The sequence below is a fragment of the Tauraco erythrolophus genome, chromosome 3, assembly GCF_009769465.1.
Source record: "Tauraco erythrolophus isolate bTauEry1 chromosome 3, bTauEry1.pri, whole genome shotgun sequence".
NCBI lineage: Eukaryota > Metazoa > Chordata > Aves > Musophagiformes > Musophagidae > Tauraco > Tauraco erythrolophus.
In genome coordinates, this window is record NC_141467.1 from 27,429,688 (window position 1) to 27,443,341 (window position 13,654).

The 13,654-nt window shown below is 37.4% G+C and overlaps 1 protein-coding gene across 1 annotated transcript in view; it reads right to left on the minus strand.

Moving 5' to 3' along the window:
• COBL (cordon-bleu WH2 repeat protein) overlaps positions 1–13,654 on the minus strand; it is a 109,457-nt gene that overhangs the window by 66,221 nt on the left and 29,582 nt on the right. Inside the window, exon 7 of the mRNA XM_009978861.2 lies at positions 3,918–4,112. Coding sequence (XP_009977163.2) covers positions 3,918–4,112 — 195 coding nt within the window. The remainder of the gene's footprint in view (positions 1–3,917; positions 4,113–13,654) is intronic.

Genomic DNA, 13,654 nt, shown 5'->3' on the forward strand with positions numbered 1-13,654 from the left:
TTACCATACCCTGGCCTTTGAAGAATATCTTTTTCAAGTGACTTCTCATTACTCTAAATAGCATCACTTGGGAGATGTTTAAAAAAACAGGGAGGAAGACTCCAGGGAAGAAATATGGAGACTCCTTTCTTTGACTCTGCATTCCTTTGCAAACTACTTAGTGCATGTTCAGCACACTCTGAAACATTGCTCAGTTGTGCTCTGAACAGAAATTAGTATTTTCTAGAGGAGATTTAAAAGTTACAGAGGGAACACTACCCTTTAAATAGACAAGGAAAACTAATGATGCTGCACTAAAAAGTAATTGAAGTTACTGCAGGGGCCTTACCCACAAGGAGGTAAATTATTGCAAACCCCACAGAAACAAAAGCTCCAATATGTAAAATTATATTGCAATAATCCACCTATCCAGAAAAGTGAGTGGAGAAAATCTAAATCTAAAGCATAAATTAAAACGGCCCAGTCTTCATACACATGGAAATTCCTGATTGCAACCACTAAGCTGGGAGATGAGATATGTATTCCTAAAGAATCATCTCTGCTGTAAAGAAAACTGAATGCCCTGGAGGTTGACAATGAGTTAAAAATAAGAGGCTTACTGGGCTGGAAAGTCAAACTACAGGTATTCATAAGAGCTACAGTATTGGCTTTTCTACACAGCTTTATGTAACCAGATAGTTAAAAATGAAAAAACCTTCAGAAAGTTCAAAATACCACCTTTTTCATTTTCCATTAATGTGCTAATCTCACTGGAAATAAGCATGTTCTTCTTTTGCAGGATCTTCCTGTTAGTAACAGTTGCACATAAATAAAGTTTTCTAAACAAACATCTTATCTTTTTATGGAAGGAAGTCCATTAATAAGGAATTGACGTCCTTCCCTGAAAAAAAAAAAGATCAGTGCTAATTCTTTCCCATAAACTAAAGAAATATACTTACACCCTGAGATTTTTTACTCTATTTTCACAGCAAACTGGATAGTCTGCACGTAGATAAAATAGAACTGTTTGGGTTTTCTTATAAATAATATCCCTGTTGCTACCTTGCCGTATAATACCAAATAATTGATCTCTTCCCTTGGTTTTTGATTGATTCATGTAACTAGTGCTTCAGTTCAACTGTACTCCACACAGTCTTGTTCGAACTACAGAGCAGCCTGTGAGTCACTTTCAGTCTGTGAGCTTCAGAAAGCACACCATAACTGTTTAATATTCTGACCTATGCAAGCATTTTTAGAAAGATGTCCTTTACCCAACAAATGCAGCCAAACAGACTCTAGCAATTGTGCTCAGTCTGCTGTGCTCTTCGTTGGCTTTGTCAGCTACACAAGACATTTCTATTGCCCAAAATTAACTTCATCATGGTAAATCCTCTGACGCAACCTTCATCTGTTCCTCTTCTTCAAAACAGCTTTTCCTTCAGACTAAGAGAATTTGAAGTTGACACTGTAGTGTATGCTACTCGTGATAAATTAAACAAACACTTTCCTCCCAATGGCTTCAGAAAGCCAGCACTCCAATCTATTTGCAACAACACTGAAAACAGAAACGTTAACATGTTTAAAGAGAAGTTAGGTTTTCACTGGTTTTGTGCAACACAATTTAAAATCTCAATGCCACACTGCATTAAGAGATAAGCTTAAGAGAAAGAGAGAATAATATAGTTTGTGATTATCATATTTGTATAAACTTAAGAGTTATAATGTGATAGCATTTTTTGTATGAAAAAATCTACTTATCTTAAACACATTAAAGGTTTAACTCTGGGGGACACAAGAATCACAGAATCATAGAATGGTTTGAGTTGGAAGCGACCTCAAAGATCATCTAGTTCCAACCGCCCTGCCATGGGCAGGGACACCCTCCACTAGATCAGGTTGCTCAAAGCCTCATCCAACCTGGCCTTGAACACTTCCAGGGATGGGGCACCTACAACTTCTCTGGGCAACCTGTTCCAGTCTTTCATTACCTTCATTGTAAAAAATTTCTTCTTTATATCTAATCTAAATCTCCCCTCTTTCAGTTTAAAGCCATTGCCCCTTGTCCTATCACTACATGCTCTTGTAAAAGTCTATCTCCAGCTTTCTTGTAGGTCCCTTTTAGGTACTGGAGGCTGCTAGAATGTGTCCCCAGAGCCTTCTCTTCTCCAGGCTGAACCAGCCCAACCCTCTCAGCCTGTCTTCATAGGAGAGGTGCTCTAGCCCTCTGATCTTCTTCGTGGTCCTCCTCTGTACTCACTCCAACAGGTCCATGCCCTTCTTCAGTTGGAGGCCTCAGAGATGAATGCAGTATTCCAGGTGGGGTCTTACGAGAGCAGAGTAAAGGGGCAAAATCACCGCCCTTGACCTTCTGACCACACTTCTTTGGATGCAGCCCAGGATATGGTTGGCTTTCTGATCTGCAAGCACACATTGCCGGCTCATGTTGAGCTTCTCATCAATCAGCACCCCCAAGTCCTTCTCCTCAGGGCTGCTCTCAATCCACTCTCTGCCCAGCCTGTACGTGTGCCTTGTTGAACTTCACGAGGTTCGCACAGGCCCACCTCTCCAGCCTGTCAAGGTCCCTCTGGACGGTATACCTTCCCTCCAGCATGTTTGACACAGTTTGGCGTCATCAGCAAACTTGCTGAGGGTGCACTAAATCCCACAAGAAACCTCATCAAAATATTTACAGTAGGAATTTCAAAAGGAAACTTTAAAAAAGAAAGTGCACCAAAAGTTGCAAGAAAACACTGTTGATTCACTTCAGCTGTGTCTATAAATGAGTGCTATTTCAAGGGCACCCATTCCAATTTTGAAAGATGAAACATCACTATGTTCCAGCCATTACACTTCCAGATATCCTAAGAATGGGAAACCAAGATTCCACAGTCCTTTACCAAGAGCGTGCATCTACTTTGCTTAACACAATGCTTCACTGGAGAAGGTACTTAACATAAGTCCTAATGCAGATACATAAAAGAGTGACAGAGAGTGAGATTGAGCACTACACTCCTTGTCCACTATACTGAACTGAAAGCTTCCTTCCTGACTCCATTTTGCACTAATACAGTTTGCTTTCCAAAGATCAGTCTCCTATAAAGGTGACAGGCCCTAAGTAGACAGATTCAGTCCACGTTACGCAACCTTGAAGGTATTGGTTCCTCGCATTCTTATTCGGCATCCATATAACAGCTTTACACACTGACTTCTACAGTTTATGTTTAGAACATAACACTTTTTGGTGGTGGTGGAACCAGAAGTCTTAATGTACTTGCACATGTTAAGTAACATACCTACCTGAATGTCACTATAAAAACAAGAACAATTTCCTTTACCCTTAACTCTATTCTTTTCAAAGGGTCAGGTCCTCAGAAAGGTTTCCTCCCATTTCTTGATAACTGTATTGCACAACGGTGACCTTTTTTAAAAGCAAAAACAGAGCACTGCTTTAAAAGGTCACATGGCACAACTCAGAAAGCAGAGCATCTTCTGGTATCCCATGGCAGCACTGGAAATAGGGATGTAGGTGACAACCTGACAAGTATCTGGGCAAAACGGCACGCTGAGGATTTTTCATCAGCCGTTAGAACTGTCATCCATCTTCCAGGACTGCCCTGGCCAATAAGGATACTTAGTCATTCTATACAATTTCCAGCTTTTCTGTTGTCTTCTTCACTCTCCTTCTTTTAGTTTAGTGCCTCACAAAACTTTTCTGATTTAGAAAGACTCTTCACATGGGAGAAAGCTTGGGGCAGTCTCAAGAAAGCCCAGTAAAAACTCCAAGGCTTTCGATAATTTTGTTTTGTAAGATCAAGAGTTTTGGTGAGCTGTAGTTAATGGCTAGCCAAAGTACCTGTGAATAACTTTAGCTCTCATGAATGAACTGATGGTGGCCAGCACATCAAGCAAAACAGCCCATTCTGTGGTGTCACTGTTACCTGTGCTGCTCTCTTTTCTTGTCCACTCATCTCGATGTTCTGCAACGCAGGTGTCATAACTGGTGGAGGAGGTGCTCTGCGCTTTTTCACTTCTGGGTTTGCTGTCATTCCTGAGATGTTACCAAGGGACAGTGATGGACCCAGACTACTGGAACGAGAATTCACCGAAGGGGAATTTGGTGCTGTGGAAAAACCCTGTAAATGAATTAACATCTTGGATTAACACCACTTTTTAAAAACAATGGGGAAGAAAGAAGAAAAACAAGACACATCTGGTTACCATTTAAACAATGATATAAATAATCATGTATGTTCCTCTGCCAAACTTGCTGAATTGCAAACTATAACTTTTGGAAACTTCTAAAGGTTAACTGGAACAAAGCTTAAAGGCATTATTAATAAGTCAGAAGGCACAGTGAGAACCTACTGCAGTTTAACAGTCCTATTGATGGGAACACTAGAGCTGCTTGCTATTTAAAATATAAGCTTCATCAAGACACATAATTATGGTTATCCAAATGCATTTGCAGTTGTATTTAAATTACAAGCAATACACATTTCTGAAAGCAGGACTTACTTTTAAATGAGAACACTGTATTAATCACATGCTGTCTGTGTCCCAGGCTTGTCTATTTTATTATCAATCTATCTGATTTATCTAAGTCTTCTCTGCAGATTTACATAAGAGAAACTCTGCTACCATCCAACTATTTCCAATTTACATGCACAACCAAGCATAATAATTTACAATCCACTGAAAACAACCATTTAACCTGGTCAAAACAAGGCCTACTGACAGGCACCACTATGGCTTTTAACAGGCCCAAATGGTAAAACTATTTTGATAATTCCTTAATGTTAAACATTACTTTAGTTCTCATTGAAATCTTAACAAAATCAATGAAAAAAGCTTCACTGATTTCAGATCAATACCTTAATGCATTTTTATATTAATATACAAACAGAAATATATGAAGTCATATAGTAGCAAATCTATAAATAGGAAAGACTAGGAGACATGACAACTTGAAAATGTGCATTTTTAATTTAGTTTTGACATTTCAATACAATTAATTTTTTTAATCTGCTAATAAAGATCTTGCAAAAACTTTTCCTGCAAAACCTGAGTCACCTTTTGCTATTTTTAATTAAGAGAAGCTACCATATTAAATTGAAGATTTTACTTTTTAATTAAGTTATGAGACTGTCACTTCTTCTCAGAAACGGCTTCTGTCAAATCACCACTGATACCAATCCACCATGAGCTGGAGCAGGATACCTATTCTGGAAGCACAGGCTGATGACCATGGCTGATAACGCTGTTCTTATCACAACAGAACACACTACCGCACTTGCAAAACTCACCCATCGAGCACACAAAGCTCTCAGGCAGAATTTTGTCCAAGACCACAGCATAAATACTGGCAGGAAACTAAAGGCCCCCACGAATCCCATCACTTTGCAAATAAAAGAGGTAGTTCTTTGAACCTAAGTTTTCCAGTCTGGAAAGTGCTGGAAAATGCTTTGCCTCATTTGTATGGTTGTCTCATCATTGTGGTGGATATCTGGATTTCCGGAGGAGCGTAACTTGCAGTGAATTTGATTCGTGACATGGCACGATAATTCCTTTCCACAAGCACCAAGGGCAATCTCGGGTAAAAATTAAAAACACAGGGCAGCAAGCTCAAGAAGACAATTCATTTAATTTTAGGACTGTTGAGGAAGCACTGATGAAGCATAAAGAGCTAAAAAATACAGCAATGCAAAAAGACATATGTAATACAGGTTCCTGACTGCCTGGTAAAGTTCAACGTTCTGTAGATTTCTGTGAAAGCAATTGAAAATGCTAAATGCAAATAGCAAGCTGATTCGTGTCTTGTCCTGCATTTACTATGCATGTGATAACTATCACTGACTTAAAACTAACAGCTAGATGCTTTTGTTATCTTTTATGTTGCACACTGTACAGCAGACTTCATCTTGAAATACTCTATTTAGCACAAACAAGGCAAGTTACTGGTCTTCTCTGATTGACTAGAGTTCTACTGACGGACTAAAGCAGTATTTGCCACATTTTTTTCATCACCAGTTTCTCTGAACTGAATAGCGTAAATAGCTTCTTCACCTTTCTTGCAAATGAAGGAAAAGACTCAAAGTGGAAGGCGAGGTTTAAAAGATTAGGTCTAATTTTATAAAGAAATATATTCTTTTCTCAGCCCTGCATCTTGGGTAGTGGAAAAAATAATGATCTCACCTGTAACCAGTAAGTTTTAAGTCATTCTAAGTGCATATTGTACCTAGTTCTATCAAACAAAGTTTATTTACTCCTAAAGGAATGACAAGGTTTACAGAGTGAAACATAAAGTAGTCTCCAATTTTTGCACACTTAAAAAATGACTGCACAAAATAATTTTAAAGTGTATTCTACAGGTATGCTTTTGTGACTGCTTTAATTCTTCAAATTTCCTTACTGGATAAAAAGGTTGGGAAATTTTGTTGAGAGATTTAAAGATCTATACAAATGACAAAAAAACCCTAAGACTTCCCTCCCAGCAGTACAAACACAGGGTACTGGTAAGAAAATAGGATGTATACAGTCTTAAATTAATATCCTACTCAATTCTACCTCAAGGTCTTGTGGCTAAAGAGCTATCAGAATCTTTTTCCAGGCAACAGATCACTGTGAAGGAATACAGTGATGAACAACAACATTTTAAAGCTGATTTTTTTTTAAAGCTTGGATTTCCTAACAGAAGATACAGGAAAAAAAGAATAAATACTTACAGGACACTATAGATAGTTTATAATAAAAAGACTTTAATGAAAGAAAAAACAAAAACCTTGGAAATTCATCTACATTTTCTTCTCCAGGTCCAACTTCTATATCAAGCGCATTATTTACTGATTGAGCATTCAAGAATGCTCAGGTTAAGACTCTTCCCTTAAAATAAAAGCTCACTACAGCTTCCAGGGGAATGGAATGAGGACAACTTCAAAGTAGTTTTGAACATGCCATCGTTCAGCAATGAGAGCATTGTCTAACTGGAGGCAGACCTTCAAGCTCTCCCATGTGCGTAGTCCTTTTCATTAGCTTCAAAAAAACCCCAAACGTTGGACACAAACCACTGACAGCGAGTGTTTTTGGCATGACTCGTCTTTTGTTGTAAACCTGATCTAGAGAGACAACGCCTTACTTAGCTTTTATATTCTACGTTGTGTTAGATGCAGTGCAGCTTCTTTCCAAATCATTCGATTTTGGAGGTTTGGTTTTCAGGCAGGTGAGCAGGGCAACCATTAAGAGCATACCACATTAATTAAGCAAACTTGCAGGGACCTGATACATACATGCCATTTACCCAAACCATCTCTCATTTCTTGTGGTTCAATTTGTTATCAATGGATCGATTTCAGTGGAATTATTCAAGTTACAGCAGTGTAAGTGAGAGGAAAGCCAAGCTCAAGTATGGCAGCCAAGGTAGCTGGCTAAAAAAAGTCAGCCGTTATCCTCCATTTCATTTAACAAACAAGTTAGCATGAATGTTCTGCTCAGAATCAAAATCGGTTCCTACAGTCCATATGTTTTGTAACTGCATTGAAAAAAAAAAAAAGGAAAAAAAGGGAGGAAAAAAAAAGAAAAGAAAGTAATATCAGAAAAAGAAAATTCATGGCAATGAATTATATAAAGAGCTTTAAAAAATGTTTCCCAACTTGTAAAATCATAGTCTTTAGTAGACCACCAGTGTTATGGTACTTTGCTAGCAGTTCAAACAACAATTAAGTAATCTAAACCAGGAAGAAAAAAGTAGTTTCCTCTTCCCACCTTCCCCCTCACCCCTTGAATTAAGTCAAAGCAAACCCAGCACAAACACAGATACACCAGCATAGGTCAGCAGTCAAGTTAGATTCTAGTCAAGCAAGGGTCTTGAACACGTACTGAACCACAACCATGGACTAAACCCTATTTCGATTCCATGAAGTGGATGCTGGAAAGAAGCAAGAAACAGCTGCAGTACTTACATATGGTGCCATCACGTTTCATGGATCCCTTGTTTCATGTTATACTTGCCAGCTAGTTTTTTCCCTCTCATTAAACTTCTGAAATCTAAGGAACTTCCTTTTTTTCTAACGTATAAGACGCTTTCTTTGGGACTAAGCAGTTTAATTTTAGGATTTTTTCCTACTACTTCTTCTAGTTGAAATTTAGCTTTTGAAGACTTTTTGGAAAGGCAAAGAGAGGCTGTCAAAAACACAGAAGTAGGAAGGCTCAGAGTAACCTAGTAACTTAGGCATACACTCCCATTTTCAAAAGGCACTAAGAAGTCAACTTTCTACATGACAATCAAAGTCCATACCCTGCTGAACTCAAAACAAGCTAGATTAAGAATCAAAAGCAGAGGCCAGTCTATGTTCCAAGGTCATCAACCTAGAATGCAATTACAAAACGTTGTTTGCAAACTAATCCCTTTTTAAGGATGAACAGAAGCTCTGGTATCTTATGGATACTTCTGAAAATTTTAATGTTAATAAAATAATGTAAGATTAATCCATTAAAAATATAACTGTACTGCCCTGAGAATTTTGTTTTACAAAACCAGATGTGTATAAGATGGAAGTCAGCTTATGTTTGTTTTCAAAAGATATCCCTCATATATAACTCTCTTACTCAAAGCCCTGTTATTAGCATTTCCTTGATTTTCTGATGACACTAAGTGGCATTTAAAGGTCAGCAAGGAAGAGACTGCAGCTTGCCTGTGTGAGTGATTTGACTTCCCATTCCCTGTCCACATCGGTCAATGAAAATTTTTCAAAATGTCAAGTTCTTTTCTTGTGAGGTTGCTACAGCCAGGCCTTTCTTCCGCAGCTCTTTGCCAAAACTCACATATTTGAGCTCCCAGTCTTGTTACGCAATTTCCTTCTGAGAAGTTTTTAAATCAAAAGTAATCAATTGAGCTGTTTTCAAGCACTCAAAGCACCAGATGTATCAGCAAATGCAAGGGATTTTATTTTTCCAAAACAGAGACAAAAAATAAGAATAAAAGTAGCATAAAGGAAACATATTTTTTTTTGGTAAATGTAAATACGAAAGGTAAGATCTAGAGCAGGCAGACAAATCCATCTACTCAGTGACAGCAAGAATATTTATGCCTGTTGGACACTGAAACTCCATTAATGCAAACTTTTATTGATTTGCTGAATGACACAACTGATTACAATTGGCCATTTAAAATGCCAGACAGGTTATGTCAGACCTACTGCACAAATTGAAGTTGGAGGCTGCTTTCCTTGACATGATACTGAAATTCCTTTTCCTAGCACTAAATTTCACAACACTAAAACTGAATTAATCCAAGCTCCTGCTTCAAAACTAAAGCATAATACTGTGGTCATGAGATTGCTTGGAGACATAGCGTAAAAAAAACCCAAAACTGTAACTACTCAGATTTTCCTTTCTTACTAGCCACACTGAATACAGTTTGTTTTTTGTACTCCCTGAAGCACTTGTGATTCTGCTACTTGCATATGGTCTACAGTCAGAAAGGAAAAAAAATTAACCTCTTCCTGCTCTGAACTAAAAAAAAAATAATAGCCTTTTTATCCAATTTACTTTATGTTGCTTTAATGAGTCGTACCACATTGACTTTAAATGTCTGGCGAGTAGGCTGTCAAGGTTTTACTGCAAAAGTTTTGAGTTAAATTTTGAAATCTGTACAACTACAGTGCTATCTTATGCTTGCAAAAGTCTATTATAGTATCTAGCCAGCAATTCCAGATCTTGTGGCCAGGGCCCATTTGATGGACACCAGGACTTCTACAGCCAGAATTAGAAATGCCTGAGAACCTTCTCCTGTGCTCCAGCCAGTTCTCCCTCACTGTGGCCGATCATGTTCCTCTTGTTTTAGTACAAAGGTTGTTGATCAGAAATCCTAGCAGTGTCAGGTGCAAGGAGGTCATCTCCTTTACAAAGTCATCTACTTCATCTCCCAAAACTGAAGTAGCATGACCGATTTGTCCCTGCAGAGGTTACTAAAACCTTGCTATGACACAGGTCCACACCATCTGCAACTATGCTGTTCTATTGCTTGACTATCCTTATCATCAGATTTTTTTCCCCTTGTACCTTAACAATAACTTCCCTTCTTAGAAGTTTATCCGATCACTTCTTGTCATCGCTTAGGTAAGGTCATGTGATGTAAGGTATCTCCTTGTCTCTACAGTCAGGAGTGCAACCTTAGTTTCCAGCTCCAACTGCTTTATGTTCATTTTGCACCTCCTGTGGTGTACAACCTCCTTCCCAGTAGAAAAGCTGAAAGAACAACCACCCAAGGGAGGGAACTAGAAAAGCAGAAGCCTCCAGAAGAGATTTCCGAAACAGATCAAGGGGCTTAAATTCACTGTGAATTTTGAAGTAGGGAACAACTACGGGTATCAATGCAAGCCCTTTGCACTACACTGAGGACAAAGACGCTGCTCAACCAGAGAGAGCTTCCAAGAGCCTTCTTTGGGTTTGTGGTTTTTTTTTTTTTGTTTGTTTGTTTTTTTTTTTTTAGTATTGTTTTGGGAAAATACCAGAATCAATTTATATATAAAATGCATCCTCTCAGGGTTGATTTACATCTTTCTGGTTAGACTGCTAAAAACTTATCTTCCACAAGTTCAACTCTTTTTGTCACAGCGCACTGTCAAAATGTGTCAGCCTATAAAAAAAAGATCATATTTTGAAAATAGATTTTTCATAACTGTCCAAAATATAAATACATAAAGGCAATATGGGGAGAAAGATTAAATTCAAAATATTCTCAAAAGGGAATGACTAACAAAAAATAGGTAAACAGTAAATTCAGCTACTAACATTACTTATAATTCTTTGATAGCTATGCATATACGCTGAATAAGTGTATTGTTACCTGACAGTGCAATAGATAGATGACAAAGAAAAATTTTTGTCACATACTATGCCTTACTGAAAAAAACAGAAGAGCTAATCTATAAAGAAAAGGAAAAGGTTATTTGTTCAAGATGAAATGTCTCACCAAATGGGGACAGAAGATGGGCTTACAGCAACAGACTTGCACGGAGTTTGGTGAATTCTAAAAGGAAATGAGGAAAAACGTGGAAAACACCACAAGTCTCTTTTGGATATTTGTCCAAGCAGTACAAAAGCAGAATGAGAAAGAAGTAGGAAAGAACACAGGAAGAAGCACGGAAAGAAACAAAAATATAGTCATTATGGTGAAAAATGAAGCGAATACGTGCACCAGATTTTACCAGAGAGGAAGTCCTTGCAGAAATTCAAAGACAAAAATCTGGAAAAGGAGAGGAGCAAAGCAAAAAGCAGAAGATTTCAGTAAATGTGATGATAGAGTACTGGCTCGTATCCTGGGGAAGGAACAATGAACTAAGGAGACTGCACGGGACATAAACCATATTCTGCAAGAAAACTCAAATGACTGCTCACATGTTAGCCCAGAAAGATGGCAACGATAATGCTCACTTGTTGACATGAAGACAGTGGGGGGAAAAAAAAATCACGTGAACAGAACTCAAACTGGTAAAGATTCAGTACTGAAAGGAAAGAGGTTTAATATATAGATTTGTGAATGGGTAGTTAATACTTCTGTGCTAGGAATTCAACACCTACGAAGATCTGGAATGAGGCAGAATGGAAGAAAATAACCAAAGAAATATCTTAAAACCTATCAAGAGAGGTTTAAAAGTCAATGACATATCTTAATTGAAAAATGCATTTTAAAGAAACCTGAAGAAGCAAGAATTACAGATGAAAATTCACACGGACTCCAAAATTCAAATCAATCCCATTATGGAAAGACGACATAAAAATACCAAGACAGAAAGAAAACAAGGAAAGAACATTTGAAAAGAGGCCATTTATGCTTAGCCTTCTAAGGCCATTAGCAGATCTAGTGAGAGTAACCTTGGAAGAGTGAGGACCGAAAAAGCCAAATTTTTCTTAGTCAGAAAAAGCTATTTTCTCCTTTCACTTACACTTTTACACTACGTGAAAATAGATGAGGTCAATCAAATAGTGTTGAACGACCAAGTCGAAAACCAAAATCTGTCTTTATTAATGATCTGGTAACAGGCTTCAGGAAACAGGGAGTTCAAAAGATCAAAGATCAACAACAGCAAAAAAGACGTTTTCTTAATTTCCACTGGTGTTAAATATTAATCAATCATAAATAACAAAAAAAAAGGATCTGGGGTCTTGAGTCAAATGAACTCATCATTTTAATACGAGTTTATTTTCTCTAGCCTTACTATTTCTTTTAAATCAACCAGTCAAAGCGTTTGGTTCATAGAAGACAGAAGTTGCTATATTTACAATATATATCCTTTTGAAATCTCACATATTTTGAAAAACTACTGAGAAGAACTTCTGCTGCAATAAATTCTTTTAACATATAGGAACTATCAAACCACTAGAACTGATCATCTTCAATATATTTTTATTGTAGATATGCCAACTTGTACTGGAAAAGGAGATGGAAACTTTGCATAAAACACACAATTTTAAGAGTATCTGCTCTAATGTCTGCACAGTCAATTTTTATGGGGACCAGAATTACGAATGGAATAGTTCCTGGCACAAGTTTTTTGGGTGTGTATTTGTTTGGTTTTGAAGAAATAATTTCTGTTTTTTACTGAAAGTATTTTTATTTCCGTTAAATTAAAAAGTGTTTTTCCCTCATTTGAATGAAGGTGTTGTCTTTATGCATGTTTTCCAGAGATAAGAAACATTAATTATCAATTCTCATTATCTTTCACTGTCTGCTGAAATTCTGACACACATGACTTTTGGCCTCTGAAAATATCTACTTATTATAGCTGTTGATGAATAGAGAATAACTGTACTGAAGTTCAAAGGCAAATTTTCATCAAGATCTGCAGAACTTGTCTAAAGTCAAAGAATTTGCTCTGATTTACTCAAGCTCAGAGAACTGACTTCTAGCTCCAGTCCCTATAATCCAATTCCCACAGAATTACTTTGTTAATTTAGAATGAAATTGTGAAACTACTTTTCCCTGTTAAGTCTATGGTAACTGTAGGTGTTCAGCTGGAGGAAGACAAACTCATCCAACTGTGAAAGCAAATTTTCAAAAAGGAAGCTTTAATTTTTTTTTTATGACAAAACACTGTCAAAAATATTACTGAAACACAATGCAACCTCTGAAGATATTAAAAGTAGAAGAACAAATCAGCTTTTGAACTCTGAAATTAGTGCAAATCTTAGCACAAATCCTAATTACAGAGTCAGTAAGTGGATTCCAGCAACATGAATTAGGAATTTTATAGTTTCAATTAGTTCTTTCAAATGTCTGGATGAGCATGTGTGTGTGTATGTGATCTGTGTGAATACATACACGTATCTACATACAAACACAAGTACGTATACACACACAAATTTACTACTTCAGTTAGCTCTTTCGGATGTCTGTATGCACATTTGTGCATGTATGTACACATACTTACACACACCGAGTACAACAAGCTGAGTCTGAAACCCTAAGGGATGGTTTAAGTAAGTCCCCAAACTCTATCTGCAACTTTCATGCTGAGAATTTCTGGCAGCAAGCAACGGCAGTGAAACAGACTTTAAGGAGATATGACATCTTGCTGCAGAAGACAAAACAAAAGACAAACACACACATCATGCTCATAGCTTGATGCTCAGGTATTGATGTCAACAAACCATTTTGAATTGTAACAGCTGACTATTT